The following is an 18,345-nucleotide window of genomic DNA, read 5'->3' as shown; positions in this document are numbered from 1 at the left end:
ATATATGTGTGATTTATATAACTTTATACTTTTTACTTAATTACAGTTACTCTTATACAGTATTCAAATAATGTGTATATTATTTAATATAGATTTTATTATTTATTTTATAACATTAAGATGAATACAGTTTTTGAGATTAAATTAATATAAAATTGTATGGTTTGTGTCCGTAAAAAATAAATTTCTAACGAAATATTAAGATTTCTTTTAAAAATCTAAATTTAACAATATTTTCAACGCACTAAAAGTTTCTATCCTTTGATACTAAGATAAAAATATCAGTATAATATACTATATATATATATATACCTGTAGTTTTATAATGTATTTTATAGTTTATTAAAAATAAAATGTAAAAACAAATCAATGTTTATAATACATTTTTACTTTTTACATATATAATATTATATATATAAATATATATATATATATATATATATATTATATTGATATATATTATAATACATTTGGTATAATATATTGATTACATTAATTAATCCATTAAACCACAATTTGTTAATTTTTATATTTAGCCAATTTTGTGTCAATTTGTTTATACAGTAGATTATAGTAGTGTAAAAAGTATAAGCTTTTTCATTTATTTTGTAGTTAAATACAATAATTTTGTAGTTTTACAACAATAGTTTGTAATTTATAACATGAAATTGTAGTTATAAACTACAAACTATTGTTGCAAAACTACAAAATTATTATATAAAACTACAAAATCAATGAAAAACCCTGTATATTTAAAATATTGTTTTATAGGAACTAACAATTGATTTAAATTATAATATCTTAAATAAAAGTTTAATTATTTTTAGTAAAAAATCTATTAAAAATAACTCATAAAATGTGATATTTTTAATGCATGTAAAATAGTGACTGATAGCACTGTGACTTACTTAAAAAAGTTAATGTATTTTTATATTTAAAATTTATAATAATTTAATTAATGGCAAATCTTTAATCATAATAAATAAAAAAAATTATAAAATAAAAATAAACTTTTAGTAGCAGATAATTGAGTAGATTTGCATTTTTGTGGACCAGAAATAAAATTTACTATAAAATTAACCACAAAATTAAAGCATATTTTGTAAAAATAAATCTATGACTTATCTCTCTTCGCCATCAAAAACTATAAGAGACTAAATGTCACATTTTTATATTTAAAAAAAAATCATTTTTAAATTTAGTAACGATTTAGTTTAACCAACATTTGTGAAAGTGATATATCTTATTGTAGTTATTATTGTGTTGTATATAAATCCGGAAAAATAAATGAATTTATTATTTGATAACAATCTAATAATACTTTTACTGACTTTTTTTGATAAATTAATTAATTGACTCGTTTGGAGACGTCCTACGGGTCTTTAACACAAACTATATAAGCAATAGATTCTCAAACTTATTCAACAAATAGTGTTTTATTTATATTTTTATAGTTTTTTAGAATTAAAATATATGTGAAGTTTTTCTCATTGATTTTGTAGACATTTAAAACATTATAATGCTTTTGAAAGTAAGTTTAAAAAATATAATTTTCCAAATTATTGATTTTGTTAAATACTAGGTAATAGTATCATGTTTTGTGGTCACTTTGGTCAACGCCGGTGATTATCAAAATTCTGGCACATTATCATCCAATGATTATGGAGGAAACAGTTTTGACTTAAGTACGAGTGCGGGCTATATTTCCGGCTATAACTCGGGCTATAGTTCTGGTGATAGTTCTTCACTTAACTCTATTAGCGCCGGCCTATCAAATGCTGCAGTAGTTTCAGCCCCAGTATCGTCAGTCAGTACCTTATCAGGCGGTGATGGTATCGTTTCGGCTGCATTGCCGACCTCAACGACTACATTAGGCAGCGGTTCAACAGCTAATTTTGGTGCCGGTTTGGCCTTAGCAGTGCCACAATTTTTTACTGGTTTTTCGGGCTTATCTGGATTTCCTGGATCTCCCGGACGAACAACAGCTGCTATTCAGTCGCGAAGAACTTTTGAGATCAGACCAATTCCTGTGTCACAAGAACCGGCTGTACCTCAAGTGATTGAAGTAGAGCCCAGTGAACAACCCGTTCAGGTTATCTTTAGATCGGTTTCCAGTCCCGTATTAGTACAGCAAATTCATACTCCCGGTACTCCCGGACGGGTTGAATCAACACGATCTGAGGACGAACCCCACCGCGTACTCCATGAAGTGCTCAGACCTGTCATTCAAGAGGTTCGCGAAGTAATTCAACCGTACAGACGAGTTACGCAAGAAGTGAGACCAGTTCTCGAAGAAGTGCACACAGTTGTGGCTAAAGGAGAAAAGGCTAATGGATATGGATCTGCTTTTGGTGATAACGGTTCATATGGTGCTAGATCTTCATCACTACACACTTCTAGAGCAAAGTTGGCCAAAGCTCTCAGTGCTTCCGGATATTATGGAAGAGCAGCCAAAGGTGCAAAAGCTGCCGCCAAAAGAGCCCGCGCTTAAGGATATTGTTTTTAAAATATATTTTTGATATTCACATTATATACTGCAATATCATTAATCAATGTCATTATATACACTTTATTTTATTCATTAAACAATTGTAAATATTAATTTTTATAACTAATTATTTGTATAATAAATTTTTTTAATGACTACTTTAAAAATCATAAAATTGCAAATTTTGATTTTATACTTTATATATTACATTATATATAATTAATAAATAATTTTATATATTTAAGTACTAATTTAAAAAACTTATAAATGCTTTTAATATTTCTAATATTTCTAAAATATTTTTAATTTAATGAGAAAAAACAATATTTTTGGTATATTTATAAATTATATATGAAATTTAAAAAATAAAAATAAATTCAAGCTTATTTAAACCAATATATTATATATTAAAAATAATAAGTTTTTATTATATTATATAATTCAAATTCTTTGAAAATAAAAATTATTATTACCGTTAAATGTTACTTAATTCCCCGTTTGGAGATATGTAAGTCATAATAAATAATACGAGTTTTTTACCAAATAAAAAATATTTTGTGACTTAAAATACTTGTGATTATATTTGAATTTTCCACATGTTTTTATACATTTTAAAGATTTACCACCCCTTGTATTTAGACGTCTCAAATAGTTCCAAACCCTTTGAATATGCTATTTATTTATAACTATTTATTTACTACTATTTATGAAACCGATTTATAATATGTAAAAATACTGTAAACGTATACAATTATGTCATTTATTGTTAAACATTATTATAACTAATTAATTACCGGTAATAGTTATCTAAATATACCGTATTTAATAGATTACTGTTAAATATACATTACAGCTCCCCATTCCTCCATTTTTGTTTTTTCACACTCTCCTTTAATTTACCATGGTGGTTAAAAAAAATTTAAGTTTATACCTATGAAAATGTTATTTTTCATATTTTTATGAATTTCATTCGGGGTATTAAACAACGAAAGCGGTAATAATAAATAATTAGGATATTGACTAATACAGTACATAATATAGTACTATAGTACATATTTTAATCTGAGTAGAATACATCAATTAGTACATATTATATGTATATATATATACTGTATATTAAAGGTGTAAAACATGGACAGGACAGGACAGGACAGGACAGGACAGGACAGGACAGGACAGGACAGGACAGGACAGGACAGGACAGGACAGGACAGGACAGGACAGGACAGGACAGGACAGGACAGGACAGGATGAGGACGAGATTTTCGGCTCAACTTACACCTCTACTGTATACCGGTATATGATATCACACCAGTATGTAATTTACTACACACTGATGTGATATATAGTCGAACCAATTGATAGTACAGTATTAATATCTACATTATTTAAATAATTTAACGTCAAATTGTCTCAAATTTTATTAATATTATAATATAAAAAATAATTAATTCCTTAATCTTTAATTATGTTTTTTAGAATATTAATAAATTTTGGGTAATTTTTTAAATAAACAAATATCAATATAATTAAATGATTTGCCGGAAAACAAATAAAATGTTTTGAAGACTCTAGGATTAAAAATTGTATTTTGTATAATAATATAACAGTAAATACTTTTTATATGTTTGTCATAAATTATAAATAATTAAAAACTTAAATGAGATTCACTTTCACAGCAGTCGATATCCATAACAGTTTTAATAGCATTTTTGTCTGTATTTAAAAACTTTTTTTTTCAGGTTATCTGATATGCCATTCACGACAAAATATCAACCCATCATCTCATTTACTATTACTTCAAACAGGACTTAATGTACATTAAAACACTAAACTATATATAAATTCAATATAATATTTAAAATATATCATTACTTTGTGTCTCAATATACAGTATATACTCATATAAATCGAAAGTGCAATAAAACTCAATACAAAAACTTGTTTTTTATTAAATCTAAAAATGTAGAGCTCACAAATTTTGGGAAATAACCAAGGTTTCTTTTTTATATTATCATTATAAATTATATTCAGATACAATATAATATTTAATAAAAACAATTTTCACTTAAATAATATATAATAACTTAACAACAACAAAAAACTAATAAATTATAATAAATTAGACATTATTGAAATATTTTAGTTAAAATATATTATTTTTAGTTAATCAATTGGTAATACAATTGGTTACCCCTTTTATATATATATATATATATATATATTGAATCAATTAGCAAATAGCTTATATCGTTGTCTCCGCTATTCAATGACCTTATGGACAATATTATGATTTAGTGTCAACACATCCCTAATAATACTTCCTTTACTAAAAGCTTTTCAATCAACTAATTAGTCGTAAAACAATTTTTTATGTTATTTGTACTCTTTTTGTGATCAATTTTTGCTATATAAATGAAATGAAAAATTGGATTCTCTATTCAGTCATTTATAACAAATTTCAAATACAAATTGAATCCAATCACAAAATTATTTTACAACATGTTTAGAGTAAGTTTTCAATATTAGACATTAAAGTACATTTCAAATAATTTAATATAAAATTTGTCAAAAAACAGTTTATTATAATATCGATGACATTTGCTTATTGTGCGGCCAGTGCTGGCTATGGAAGTGGAGGTGCATTCGGTCTAAGCGGTGGATCGCTTAGAGCTTCGCTTTCAAATGGCTTATCTTCAGCTTATGGTTCAGGACTAGCCATTGCTTCTCCATATGCCGTTTCATCTCCCGGTCCTTTATCAGCAGCTATCCAAACACATCGAACCTTTGAGGTTGTTCCAGTGTCATTGCCACAGGAACCACCAGTTCCTCAAATAATTGATGTCGAACCAAGCGAACAACCTGTGCAAGTAATTTTTAGATCAGTATCGAGTCCCGTACTTGTACAGCAAATCCATACTCCCGGAGCTCCTGGAGAAGTGCAATCAACACAATCGGAGGATGAGCCGCATCGCGTACTCCATCAAGTTCTCAGACCTGTTATCCAAGAGGTTCGTGAAGTTATTCAACCGTACAGACGAGTTACTCAAGAAGTGAGACCAGTTCTCGAAGAAGTTCATACTGTGGTGGCAAAAGGCGAAGGAAGACTTAAATCAGCTCAGATAGCATCTCACACTCCAATAGCCGATCCAAATCATCTTGTATTGGACAACGGATATCAAGGCTTAAACTTAAATTCAGGTTTATATGGTTCCGGTGGCTCCGGTAGTTTTGGTCTGACCAACAATTACAAAGCTAAAGCCAAAAAAGCCGCTTAACTTTATATAAATTCACTTTTATATCTCATTTCAATAACATTATATATCACTAATTTAACTGTGAATTTGTAATTTATAAACATATCATATTTTGAATAAATCGACTTAAACTTAATTTTGTATTCATTATAAAAAAGTATTATCCATTAATTTTGTATATTCTGTTTACAATAATTTTTAACCTAATTTAATGTTTGATAATATTATGAAAACTAAAATTTAAGTGAAACAGACTGTAATTAAACTTATATATATTTTTATTTAAATTATTTTTCTTAATGTTTTACAAATGAAGTTCATTTAAAATATTTATGAAATTGTAATAATAACTAAAAAATAATAGTGTAATAACTCTATTATGGATTTTACAATTTTGTATTTATAAAGATGTATAATTTATTACAATTATGTTTTAGTTTAAAAATAAAAGATAATGAAAATCACTAAAATCTGACAATTTTTTAAATAACTTATACAGTTACACTTATTTCTCATTATAAATATAAAATAATAAAAAAATTAAATATTAAACCAAAACATTATATCAAATTAGTTATTTTATGATTGTTTTACAGGATTTTATTATAAATATATTTTTTTATAAAAATTACTAATGTTTTGTAAATAATAAAATAATTAATTTGAGAATCATCAAAGAAATATTTAAAATTAATACATTATATAATTAATGATTCAAAAATTTAAAGAGAAACTAATCACAAATTAATATATTTATAAAGTGGTGTTTATGTATTTATGAAATAATTGTGATTATTATAATAATAAACCAAAATATTTTAATAATTAACTTTTAATTTTCAAATATTCAATGGTTTGAAACAATAATTTTGAACAAATCATTGATTCAATAAACTCTTCAAAAATTATCAATTGTTTTAGTAAATTGTATGTAAATATATTTTACAAAAACAATTGATATACAATCGGACAATAAGTCAAACGTACAGATTATTGTAAATTTTTACAAATTTTATCTCAATATAGATCATTCAAAATAACTTTATAGCAAAATCATTTTACTAACTTAAATGTTGCCATTAACTTTAAACTACAATTGATTTAACATTCATTTAAATAATGTTGTTATATATATTTTTTTTTAATAATAAAATTTAATTATAGAAAATAATGTCCCAAAATCTGGTCAATTCGTAATCTAAATGATTTGAGACAATCTTGTAATCATTTTTGTGTTTACTTTTATCTAGAGTTAAATGTCTACCGAAAACACTTAATATAACTTTTAAAATACAAATTTATTTTAACTTAATTTATGGTATCATTTTACATTTCAGGCAATTGTAAAATATATGAATGACAGTTAGTTTAGATGTTAAAAATATTATAAATATAATAATAACTATTTGTTATTATCATAAATAATAATTTTATTCATATATATATAACTTATATGAGTTGCAATTCATTCAAATTCCTTTAATTATAAATTCCTATCATTTTAGAAATTAATTTTCATTAAATCAACTAAATATAATTACGGTAATATAATTCATATCGCAATAAGTATAATATATATTAAACTAAGAATTAATTTGATTATTTTATAAACCAATTATACAATTATATAAACCGTTATTTTTAATTTTATTTTTCAATAATAAACTGGGATTCAACTAATATAATATTGAAAATATCCAAAATAACGTTTTTCGTCATAAAAGTAGTCTAAACGCCACCAGAAATACAGATAAGAAAGCAATATATGGATTGTGGTGTATGTTATGTATATATGTATTGTGTTGTCAATGTGTTTATAATAATAATAGTTTTTAGTTGTATTTTGTCTAATAATAAGTCAGAAAATATCGAAATTAAAATGAAAACTAAAATTATTATATAATTAGTGGTAAACCCTATAACTGCGCGTCTTCTCCAACAGCAACTGCCGAAAGATCCACTGCCGTTGTGTCCAACCTTTGCTTTTTAAACGCCGGCTCAATACTACTATCCACTCCGTTGTCAATACTATTCTCTTCAGAAACAATGGCCGGTCGCGAGTCCTCACTCTCGACACACTCCGATCCAAAGTCTTTACTGTCTTCACTAATGAAGTTTCCGTTGCCGTTCTTATTGACCACAATTGATGAATCATTAGATTTGTCCTCCGACTCTAATGAAGGACCCGACGAGTTGTCATCAGAAACTGAGTTATTTGGGTTTCCATTAGTGACGGGAGTGTCTGTCGATGAAGTAATGTCTGGAGTTTCTGTTGAGTTCTCTTCTGTGCTCTTAATGACATTTGGTTCACTACCATCAGCTCGCGGCATATTTTCAAGAAGCTCGGGCTTATTTTCGCGGGACAAGTAGTGACACCATAAAGCTGTGTCTATTTTATGAGGCGTCCATTTACCCTCAGGATCTGATTAAATAATATTATTAATTATTTAAAATAATACTCAATTAAAGACAATCGACTCACCGCTTGCTTTAAGTCTTTCGCAACAGTTCTTGATTTGTTCGCTATAATTGGTATACTCTGCCAAAGTAGAGTCGGTAGCCTCGACTCCAGGTGTCGAAAGCATGCCCTCATCAGACATGAATGGAGCGTATTCTGGATATGCAGCCGACAGGACAGCTGTTGACATAAAAACAATAAAATCTTTAATAATTCACGGCTTAATTATTATCAATTAATTTTGTATTAATAACATAATTAACTTCAAATAATTTTTAATTAATCAAATAATTGAATATATAAATCAATATATAATATAAAACTGATTGAATTACCGGAAGCAGTGGCCGGTCCGATACCCTTGAGTGTCACCAATGCATTGATGGCCTGTTGAAGGTTTTTCTGGTGATACAACTTTCTGAATGCTTTCTTACTTGTAGTTAATACTGCAGTTTCTGTGTTTATTCGCACCAAATCTAAAAGTCGCGGACGATATTTGCCTCTCTGTTAACAATAATGACAAAACAAAGACATTAGTTATTAAATAAATAATTGGTTAAACATTTTGAATACAATTACAGGTTAACACAGACAATATATCAACTATATTAAGGACAGTCAGGCAAACTTACCATTAATTTCCATTTAGCAATTTGAACCAATTCATCGTGTAGGATATGAGGATCTTTACGTGAATGGATCAGCTTAGGTAACTTTTCCCGGTACCTGATTCACATTAAATAAACCAATTATTATTTAGTCAAAATATATTTTTAATTGTTATTTTAACTAATCAATTATTTACACTACTATCTCTCTATAAATATACTGGTACATTTATTAGTGCAATATCATTTTTAAGTTTAATCACAACAATAAACATCTCATATCTATTTATTCATTTAATATAGATTAGATTAATTGTGTTTAACTGTTTGTAAAACCAATATATTTAAACTAATTTAATTTACTAAAATTGTATTACGATATTTGTTTCCAATTTTACAATTATTAATAAATTAGCAAATATTTTTTTAACTGTTATTTAATTTTTTAAATCTACATAAAATTATTTCATATATAATTGAAATTCTATTAATTTTAATAATTGAAAGTAAAAACATTAATTTAAATTCAAACAAAAACTTTAGTATAATTTAACAGAATTTCATGTCTTTGATAAAAAATTCTGGTTTTGTCGTAAATAATAATAACAGTATATATGACAACACAAACAAAATTTATTCAAAAAAATTTTGTGGCGGAAAACATGCGATTCGAGTGGAAAGGGAGGTAATGTGACTGAGAGTATGTATATATGTGTGAGTGATAACCAATAGGCCTTTATCTGGCAGTTTTGCTGAATATCTCGATCGACAGCTGTTCTGCACTTTTTTGCAATAGATTTGCAAATCGACAGCAAAAACATAGGGTAGGGTATGGTATGGGTATAAGTTTGGTGTGGGGTATGGTATGTGGAAATATATATACACTGGGAACAGATAGTCGATCACAGGCTGTTTGGGTCTACAAAACAAACTGACTATAACTATAAAACTTGAATGACATACAACTGTCTCTTAGTATACGTGAATGTCATTCAACTTGTGTTATAACAAAATCACAATAAAATACAATACTATATAACATTAGACACACACATGAGTTCATTGTGTGTCACAAACATTACGTAATGATTATCATTACTAAGTATTTTCTGCACTAAAAACACTGTCTGACTAATTGATATACTAAGCAATAGGTCTATGCATTTCAGTGCATATAAGACATGACTTATGTATCTTTAAGACATGACATACTATATCTACCTATCAATACATAAACAATTCAACATTTGCTGTGCAAATACTAAGTAATTCATATCTCATTATATAATGTCATTCATTTGAATGAATGTTATTTAATATATAGTATTATTATACAAGTAATGAATAAATATTTTATATATAATTGTATGAAATCGTAGGGTAAACACATAACAGAGTGAATCGTTTGACTAACACATACATACAAAGTATTACAAACAAACAACAAGTGGTTTCAAAATAGTTTGAGATTTGTTACAAATGTTTCAAACAATACTAACTTTTTTGTTTTATTTCTTTAGTCATTCACTGCTATAATACAAATGTTAAATCTCTAGTGATTCACATTTTATAGTGAAAACCCATTTGTTAAGCAATCAAATAGAAAAACAATAAAAACTGTGATTAAAGGCTACAAAAATATAACCAAAACATTGTTTTGTTTATTTGTATACAAAGTTTTGTTGTGTCGAGTCGTGTGTTGTTTAAGAGCAGATGTTTTGATGCCTTTTCATATAAATACACTTTTCTTAATCACCTAATTCTTGACTTATTTATATCTAATACTTTTAAACAGTCTTTTTATTTTAATTTTTAAATAATCAAATCCTTTAAAGTGAATAAAATATTTGTATAAATATGTTTAGCAATAATCTAGTATTTCATCAAATTATTATAACAAATGAGTATCATTTAAAATAAATAGTATAAATATTGAATTAAAATTTAATGGCATATATAGAGTATATAGCAAAATGATTTTTTTTATCATTAATTATTTACAAAATATTCAGTAATATGAATGTCAATTATAATCAAATAAATTGTACAATTGTGCTAATATGTCTAAATGTTAATATTAAATAGCTATATATAAATAATTTTTTAATTAATGTATTTAACTTATCTAGCTTATTTAATGTTAACTGATATATCTATGAGTCAATTTGCCACAATTGTATTAGTTGTATGATTATAATAGTCATTAATAAGAATATTCTGTATAAAACTAATATAAAATACAATGATTTACAAAATATGACGCGAATATTATTTTTTCAAAACATGTATGTATTCACACAATAATATTATCGTCACTAACAATACTAGTCATACACTTGATTGCTATACAACAACATTATATATAAATAACAATTCCTGCGAAACAGGTTTTGCCGCACAAATAGCTATACATTTACTCATAGATTGAGAGATAGAAATAGCAAACAATTTTTCCTTTAATATTGCAATTCAAGTCTGTTGTGAATATAATGTTTAAGTTTATTAGATATTCTATCAAATATTATTTGCAGAGAGAATATTATTTGCAATCATTTTATTTTCAAATATTTTTTATAATAATTTGAAAATAATATAATTACTAATTTCTAAAATATATAATAATCTTTTTTCGGTCTCAATAAAGTTGTCTGAATTTCAGAGACTATGAAACTTATTTGATAAACATATAAAATAAATACACATATATTTGAAAAACTGCACAATTCATTACACATTACAAACACAACACAGACTCGCATTGGATTGAAATTCAAGGCTTTTTCCTAACAGAGAGAGAGAGAGAGAGATATTTAACTATAGAGTGAAGAAAAATATATTTAATTTTTCATTACATCTCAAATAATGACAAATAAATGTGGATCAAAATACTATATATATTACACTCTTCTAAAATATAATATACAATTGACACCAAATTTTATATTACATTATATCTATTTATAGTAAAATAAAAAAAAATTCAATAATTATTAACTATTTATACACATAATTTAAAAATATATATTTTTAAAATTAATATAGTAAATAATTAATTAAAATAAAAAATAAATATCTTTATTTAAATGATTAAATTATAGAATAATTATATTAATAATATAAAATAATAAAAACATATTTAATGTATATAACGCCCTAAACGCAGTACACTATAAATGTATTAATTAGTGACAAATGTATTGATGTATTGAATGTGATGTATGTGTGAAAACACGTGAGAATATTAGGCATCAAAACAAACATAAGTTATCTCATGTGCTCTCAGAGAGTCAAAGATTAAATACAAAAACTTTTTATTTTCATTCAATTTTGTCAAATAAATCCATTGCAGACTCCCATAGATTTTTAGTACTATAGCTTATGTATGTAATGGCACAGCAAATGTCTGACGTCGACAACAAGCACTGGTTGTTGTTAAGCCTTATATATACTGTATTTCATCTAAATATTTGAAATTAATTTATATTTTCAATATTCAATCAATTTTTGTGTACAATTAGGTCCTAAATAAGTGCAAAATTGGAGAAGTATTGTAACTTTTCATATGATATTTGCCATAAAACTTGGCTATCAATTCAAATGAGTCACTAGTTTTCCATAGAAATACATAGAAAAAATGTAATGCATTGCAAATACTATGAAATGGCAGTCATGTTAGTGGGAAAGGCAGCAAAAATGGCGGACAACAAAGTAATACTATATGGTTAGCATTTTCAACCATTTTTTAATATTTAAAACCGTTTACCGACACAATCAGTGGTCAAGTGGACGCCGGTAATCATAATAATGTTGTTAGTTTTGGTGCGCTTATCATATAAAATGCATGCAATGCTATAATGTATTGCTTTCACAATAAGGTATTCCTTGTGTTTGTGCGCTAAACAGTCTCTCTCTTTCTCTCTCTCCCTATATATAAATATCTATCGTTTCTCGCAATGAGTCTAACACTACAACACATAACACAGGAATATATGGACAGTCAGTCAGTGCTGTGTTTAATGCATTGAGAGCTAGATTTGTGTGAATTTGTCTATTGATCGCAACGTTGAGCTCTCAAATGCTATATAGCTATAGCTGTGAGTGTGGGCTACAGTGCACTACACGTAACCCACTTAAGGGCATAGAAACGCATAGCAATAGCATTATAAGCATTGATAGCATATAGTAGTCAATGCATTGAATGCCTGTTTTATAGTGAAGTTGAGTGGAGTCCACACAATCAATAATAAGACAGAAAGAGAGAGAGAGAGAGAGAGAGACTGTAAATAAAACATATGAACCGTCTATCTGTTGGGCACAACACACACACACACATCATGTGTGAGACATGGCATCACATTTTAGGCAACACTTTCACAAAGTTTTCATAACATTTCATAACAATTCAAAACTAATATTTCAAATTATTTGTCGCTATTGTCTCAATACTATCCTTGAAGTCAATGTACAAAAGCAGTGCTAAACTATAGTAAGTGTAAGTCTATATACTATAAGGTATATAAAGCTTATATAATACAAACCAAGTGTCGAGTTTTATGAGTTCCTCGGGTCCACCCTTTTTAGAGTTGCGCTCCGATGCCTTTAATTGAAGCACTTGGTTATAGATGGACAGTGTGTATGACCACTGTTTCGGTATGGCTTTGGTGAAGAAGGCCAGACTTGAATCGCTGGGCTCAGCCATGTTTGACATACAACCGATACTAACGATACCAACGATACTACTGTACCGACAATACTGTATGCAACCAACGCATAGACACTTACATACACTCGCTATACATGACTGCAAACTTTTGGCTTATCGATTGAAATACATTATTCAAAACACTATCACTAATGACACCTATAGACACACATTCACACTAACATACAATACATATGATATGATATGACATGACATACATTACATTAATAATACATTAATCTTTAATTATAATCTAATTAAATAATAATAATAATAATAATAATAAATACATTATTTTTCAATATCAAGTACTAAATAACAATAAACTATTATTGTGTGTATCATATAATGTAAAATTTATCAATAAATAAATATTGATTTTTATTCATCATTTTAGTATATTTTTAATTAATTACTGTATTTTATTTGAAATTTAAATTAATGTAAAATTTAAAAACTATTGTTTATAATAATTAAAAATTGCTTTATCTGATAACATAAATAGTTGTAAATATTATTTTACTTAATGTGTTATTTAATTGATAATAAACTATTTATTTCATATAATATGCGAATTCATTGTTTAAGTCACGAGAGGACAGTAATGATTGTATGAAACATAACATTATTATTAACTTTAACTTAAATTAAATCTTATATTATTGACAATACTGTAGTATTCAAATAACTAGGGTTGCCAAATAAAAATTGACAAAAAGGAGTACTTTCAATGAACTATGTTGAAGAGTATTTATATAAAGTACACATTTATATTTTTATTAAAATTACTACTAATGTACTTAAACTACCAAAAAATCATTTTTATAATTAACATATTAATAAATTTGATTTAATTTTTAGATTTTATAATTTTTTAGTAATCTATTGGACAAATTTATAAGTAATTTTTTTTAATGTAATCTAGTATTAACAGTACTATTGGTTGATTTTAAAAGAAATATTTTCTATTAAAAGATTTATAAAATACAATATACAGTATATTGCTATTAATTATTAAGAAGAGTGAAAATGAGTACATTTGTCAACCATAGTAATACCGGTGTCAATAACTTTAACACAATAGTACAGACATCTAGTGTATAGAAATAAAATAATTATATAAAATGTTAAAGTTTAGTGTAATTTTGCATAAATTATTCAAATATTGTTACATATATGTAATGTAGACGGAGATACAATACTATTGTTAAATTATATCATATTTATTGTATAATTAAATAAATTTATGATATTATACTGTATTGACTAAAATCTAATACTGTATTTACCGGTGAACTAAACATAATTCAATTTATATCGATATAAATATATTTATTTTTTATTAAAATAAACTAAACATTTTTATTTGATAAATTTCAATTTTAATTATCTAATTTATATGTTTTCCAATATTGATTTTTTAACAAAAAATAGATGTCTCTATTTTAGTAATAATTAAATCTTAAATAAAATTGATTTATATGATGTAAATATACGAGAGAACAATATTTGAGTTAATATTATAAATATTTATTTAAAACTTTATTTGAAAGTTGTAGTATATCTTCATAATAAATATGATAATAATTATTAGATTTATATATACTTTTAGTATTCACATCAAAGTAATGGAATAAATAATTTTCTAAATACTCTAATACCTTGTTTTTATAAACCATTATTGAAAGTATTTCGCTTGAAGTAAAGTATAAAATCGTTTTGATTAAGATATACTTTAGCATTACATTTATAATTATTTATCATTTAGATTTTGATTTTTATATTGACATAAAATAATAATAAAAAAGTTGCAAATAATTTAATAAATACAATATATGTGTTACGCATGTGCTTTACTTCATACACTTTAGTTAAGTCGATATTTTAACATATTTTCCATTAATATCAATAATATTATATCATTACTGACAATGAACTTATACTACAGTATAATATTTAATACAGTAGTTGATTCATACAGTACTGTACAACCATATACTGTATCATAGTTTATAATAGTATATAAATTTAGTAAACTTTAACAAATAATTTAAATGTCTAAATCACTGATTGCAAACTCGACTTATCATGATAACTTTTTTAATTTAAAGATAATCATTATTTATTTAACCACACTTCTAAATATTAAAAAAATATACTAATTTATAATTTATAATATGTATGCTTTAATTTTATCAAGGTATTTTACATAAAAGATTTTTTTGCATTTTTACTTTTCAATTACTGGTCTAAATATTTAATAATAACTTATTAGAATAAAAACATTTTGTAGTCAATTATATTAAACACCAATACAATATATACTAAATTTATATTTAATTATTAAAAAAATATAATTGTTATTAGATTTATATTATATAATATTTTAGATATTTATAAGTACTTAAAGAAAAGTCTTAATACGGATCCAATCGATATAATTAGCAATTCTAGTATAGACTCCATAATATCCGGGCTGAGCGCACGTCTGTCCGAAACCCCACGAAACGACACCTACAAGAGTGCCCTTCCAGACAGCAGGTCCTCCAGAATCTCCCTTTATATATATATATTACACATAAACGAAGTGATATGATTACGGGTAAAATGGATTACAGAATAATGAATTGTCAAGTTTTATATATACTTTAATACCTGACACGAGTCTAGCCCTCCCTGTGCCAGACCGGCGCAAATCATATTATTAGTGATTTCATTATAAAATTTAAATGTTTGTTTGCAAACGTTTCTGTCGACGACCGGAATTGTAATCTTCTGCAATATGGGTGACAACTGTCCCTCTTGTTTGGTAAAACCCCAACCCGTTATTGTCACCATTTCTGTTGCTGTTATGTCTGAGTTTTGTTTGGGAAGTGCTATTGGTTTGGCATTAGTAGTGCTAAAATCTATTGGAGTAATGGTTTTGATAAGAGCGATATCGTTGTCAAATGTGGCCTCACTATAGGCCGGGTGAGTGACTACTTCTAGTACTTGAACCACATGACCACCCATCTCATGGAATATACTATTATATCGTATGGAAAATACATTGGCCGTCCATCTGTACAGTTGTTATCATTTTAGACAATTTTTATAAGTGTTTAACCTTAACACGAGTTTTATGCCTTAAGCTATCAGTCCTGTTATGTTTGCAAATAATAGGGTTTAACTCAAGTACTCAGTTATTGAGAGGGACTGTAAAGTTTATATTATAATTTATAAACTTAAGTTTTATACAAATAAATAACTTATTGAAAACAGCAAATTCATAGACAATCTTAAACAGTATATTAAATAAATATTTAACCCATCATTCGTCCATTAAAATTATTGTTTTTTTAGCACTACTGTACATATAAATTATTGTTAAATTACCATTAATTGCTATAAAAAACAAGACTCTTCTAATTGTTGATTAAATTATATTTGTTGTTTAATTTTTTTTTTTAAATAATAATATATTGTCACAGGACCTTGACCAATGAACAATTTGCTCCAATTTATCATATTTTATAAAAATACAAATTACTTATATAATACTTTACTGTATATACTGTATTATAATATAACAACAAACAAACGTTATGTTGAAGGAAATGTAATATTGAAGGACAATAATAAATTGTAAAAATAACAAATTTACAAATAATATACATATTTATCGATTTAGAGAAACTGCAGTTACATAATAGTAATCGATTGCAATCAAAGCACACAAACACAACACACAATGATATTAATATAAGAGATATATATACCCCTGAATACAATGTGCGGCCGTCACCAGCCATTGGGGGCTTATAATAGAAGCGCCGCATATATGAGATGAGACCCTCTGGAAGGACACATGATATGGGAACTCGCCGTCTATAGCATCCTCTCCCCCGACAATCAATGGCTGTAATTCCCGATTGGTTTGGAGTTTCATAACAAATGAAGACCCATTTGTGGTCAATTCAAAACCAAATGTTGTTTCAATCAAAACTATTGATTGAATGCAAATAAAAACTTTGGAAATGTGTTTGTAATTCATTTTTGGAGTTTTACTTGAATTTGTCGATTCAATATACTTTGAATCACATACAGTATTATCAATTATATTATACGATATTATTAATCAAATAAATTATAATTTTTTTACAAATTTGTTACTCATAGTTGTTATTACTTTTAACCGAAAAAAATGACATTTTTGATTAAAGTATTATTGGCTTATATTTTTGCAACTTTTATAAGGCTCATAAATTTTATTTGTAGATTATTATATTTTGGACTTCAAAATAAATTATTACTAAAAAATTACATTATTATAAAATACATTTGTAATTGAAAAGTTTATTTTATTAAAAATAAATTTAATTAAACATTAATATATTTTTTTAAATTTTTAATTAACTATTAATAATTATTGCTTATATGTAAATTATATAATATAAAGAGCTATATATTAATAATTATTTTGTTGATTATAATTTATAAGTTATAAACCTATAGCTGTCACCAGAAATTTACAATTATTTACAAATATATCATTACTACATATGTATAAATCATTTTTATCTTTTTATCATATTTTGTTAACTTATAAAAATAAGGACTGATATTTCAAAGATTTAATATTTTATATTTTAACAGTAAATTTACGCATATAATCTTATACTAAAATTATAATAATTACAAACCATGAAAACCAAGCAAAATCAAAAATAAATAAATTTTTAATGCATATCTAATTATTAACAATAAATATATTTTTATGGTTTTTATTTAAATAATCCCTCAAAAGATCCTAAAGCTTTGAACCGAAATATCAATTTTATAAACTATTATAA

At 25.7% G+C, this 18,345-nt stretch overlaps 4 protein-coding genes across 4 annotated transcripts; 2 read left to right on the top strand and 2 right to left on the bottom strand.

Moving 5' to 3' along the window:
- Positions 1-1,519: 1,519 nt before the first annotated feature.
- Positions 1,520-2,491, top strand: LOC128957938 (uncharacterized). Its single transcript, XM_054303752.1, has 2 exons — positions 1,520-1,531; positions 1,583-2,491. Exons 1-2 carry the CDS (start codon positions 1,520-1,522, stop codon positions 2,489-2,491), a joined length of 921 nt encoding a protein of 306 aa, XP_054159727.1.
- A 2,425-nt stretch (positions 2,492-4,916) lies between these two features.
- On the top strand, positions 4,917-5,867 carry LOC128958473 (uncharacterized). Its single transcript, XM_054304334.1, has 2 exons — positions 4,917-4,999; positions 5,068-5,867. Exons 1-2 carry the CDS (start codon positions 4,991-4,993, stop codon positions 5,764-5,766), a joined length of 708 nt encoding a protein of 235 aa, XP_054160309.1. The 5' UTR covers positions 4,917-4,990; the 3' UTR covers positions 5,767-5,867.
- A 1,441-nt stretch (positions 5,868-7,308) lies between these two features.
- LOC128957316 (uncharacterized) lies at positions 7,309-13,670 on the bottom strand. The gene is made up of 5 exons (XM_054303055.1): positions 13,350-13,670; positions 8,836-8,929; positions 8,539-8,707; positions 8,228-8,383; positions 7,309-8,167 (listed from the first exon to the last, which is right to left on the bottom strand). The coding sequence occupies exons 1-5, from the start codon at positions 13,517-13,519 to the stop codon at positions 7,662-7,664; spliced, it is 1,095 nt and encodes a 364-aa protein (XP_054159030.1). The 5' UTR covers positions 13,520-13,670; the 3' UTR covers positions 7,309-7,661.
- Positions 13,671-15,820: 2,150 nt separating this feature from the next.
- Positions 15,821-17,597, bottom strand: LOC128958605 (mite allergen Der f 3-like). The gene is made up of 3 exons (XM_054304490.1): positions 17,272-17,597; positions 16,169-16,574; positions 15,821-16,070 (listed from the first exon to the last, which is right to left on the bottom strand). The coding sequence occupies exons 1-3, from the start codon at positions 17,544-17,546 to the stop codon at positions 15,918-15,920; spliced, it is 834 nt and encodes a 277-aa protein (XP_054160465.1). The 5' UTR covers positions 17,547-17,597; the 3' UTR covers positions 15,821-15,917.
- Between the last annotated feature and the right edge of the window lie 748 nt (positions 17,598-18,345).

The sequence above is a fragment of the Oppia nitens genome, unplaced genomic scaffold (genome assembly GCF_028296485.1).
Source record: "Oppia nitens isolate AA-2021 unplaced genomic scaffold, nextdenovo-longstitch-racon4-pilon3 scaffold3_pilon_pilon_pilon, whole genome shotgun sequence".
NCBI lineage: Eukaryota > Metazoa > Arthropoda > Arachnida > Sarcoptiformes > Oppiidae > Oppia > Oppia nitens.
This window is presented reverse-complemented; position numbering and strand designations above follow the sequence as displayed.

Coding starts and splice junctions, on each gene's coding strand:
- LOC128958605 (XM_054304490.1), bottom strand. CDS start 17,546: ATGAATTACAAACACATTTCCAAAGTTTTTATTTGCATTCAATCAATA. Junction 16,575..17,271: donor GCCGCACATTGTATTCAGGG/GTATATATATCT, acceptor ACAACTGTACAG/ATGGACGGCCAATGTATTTT. Junction 16,071..16,168: donor GAGGGCTAGACTCGTGTCAG/GTATTAAAGTAT, acceptor ATATATATAAAG/GGAGATTCTGGAGGACCTGC.
- LOC128957316 (XM_054303055.1), bottom strand. CDS start 13,519: ATGTCAAACATGGCTGAGCCCAGCGATTCAAGTCTGGCCTTCTTCACC. Junction 8,384..8,538: donor CGGACCGGCCACTGCTTCCG/GTAATTCAATCA, acceptor TTATGTCAACAG/CTGTCCTGTCGGCTGCATAT. Junction 8,168..8,227: donor CGAAAGACTTAAAGCAAGCG/GTGAGTCGATTG, acceptor TTATTTAATCAG/ATCCTGAGGGTAAATGGACG.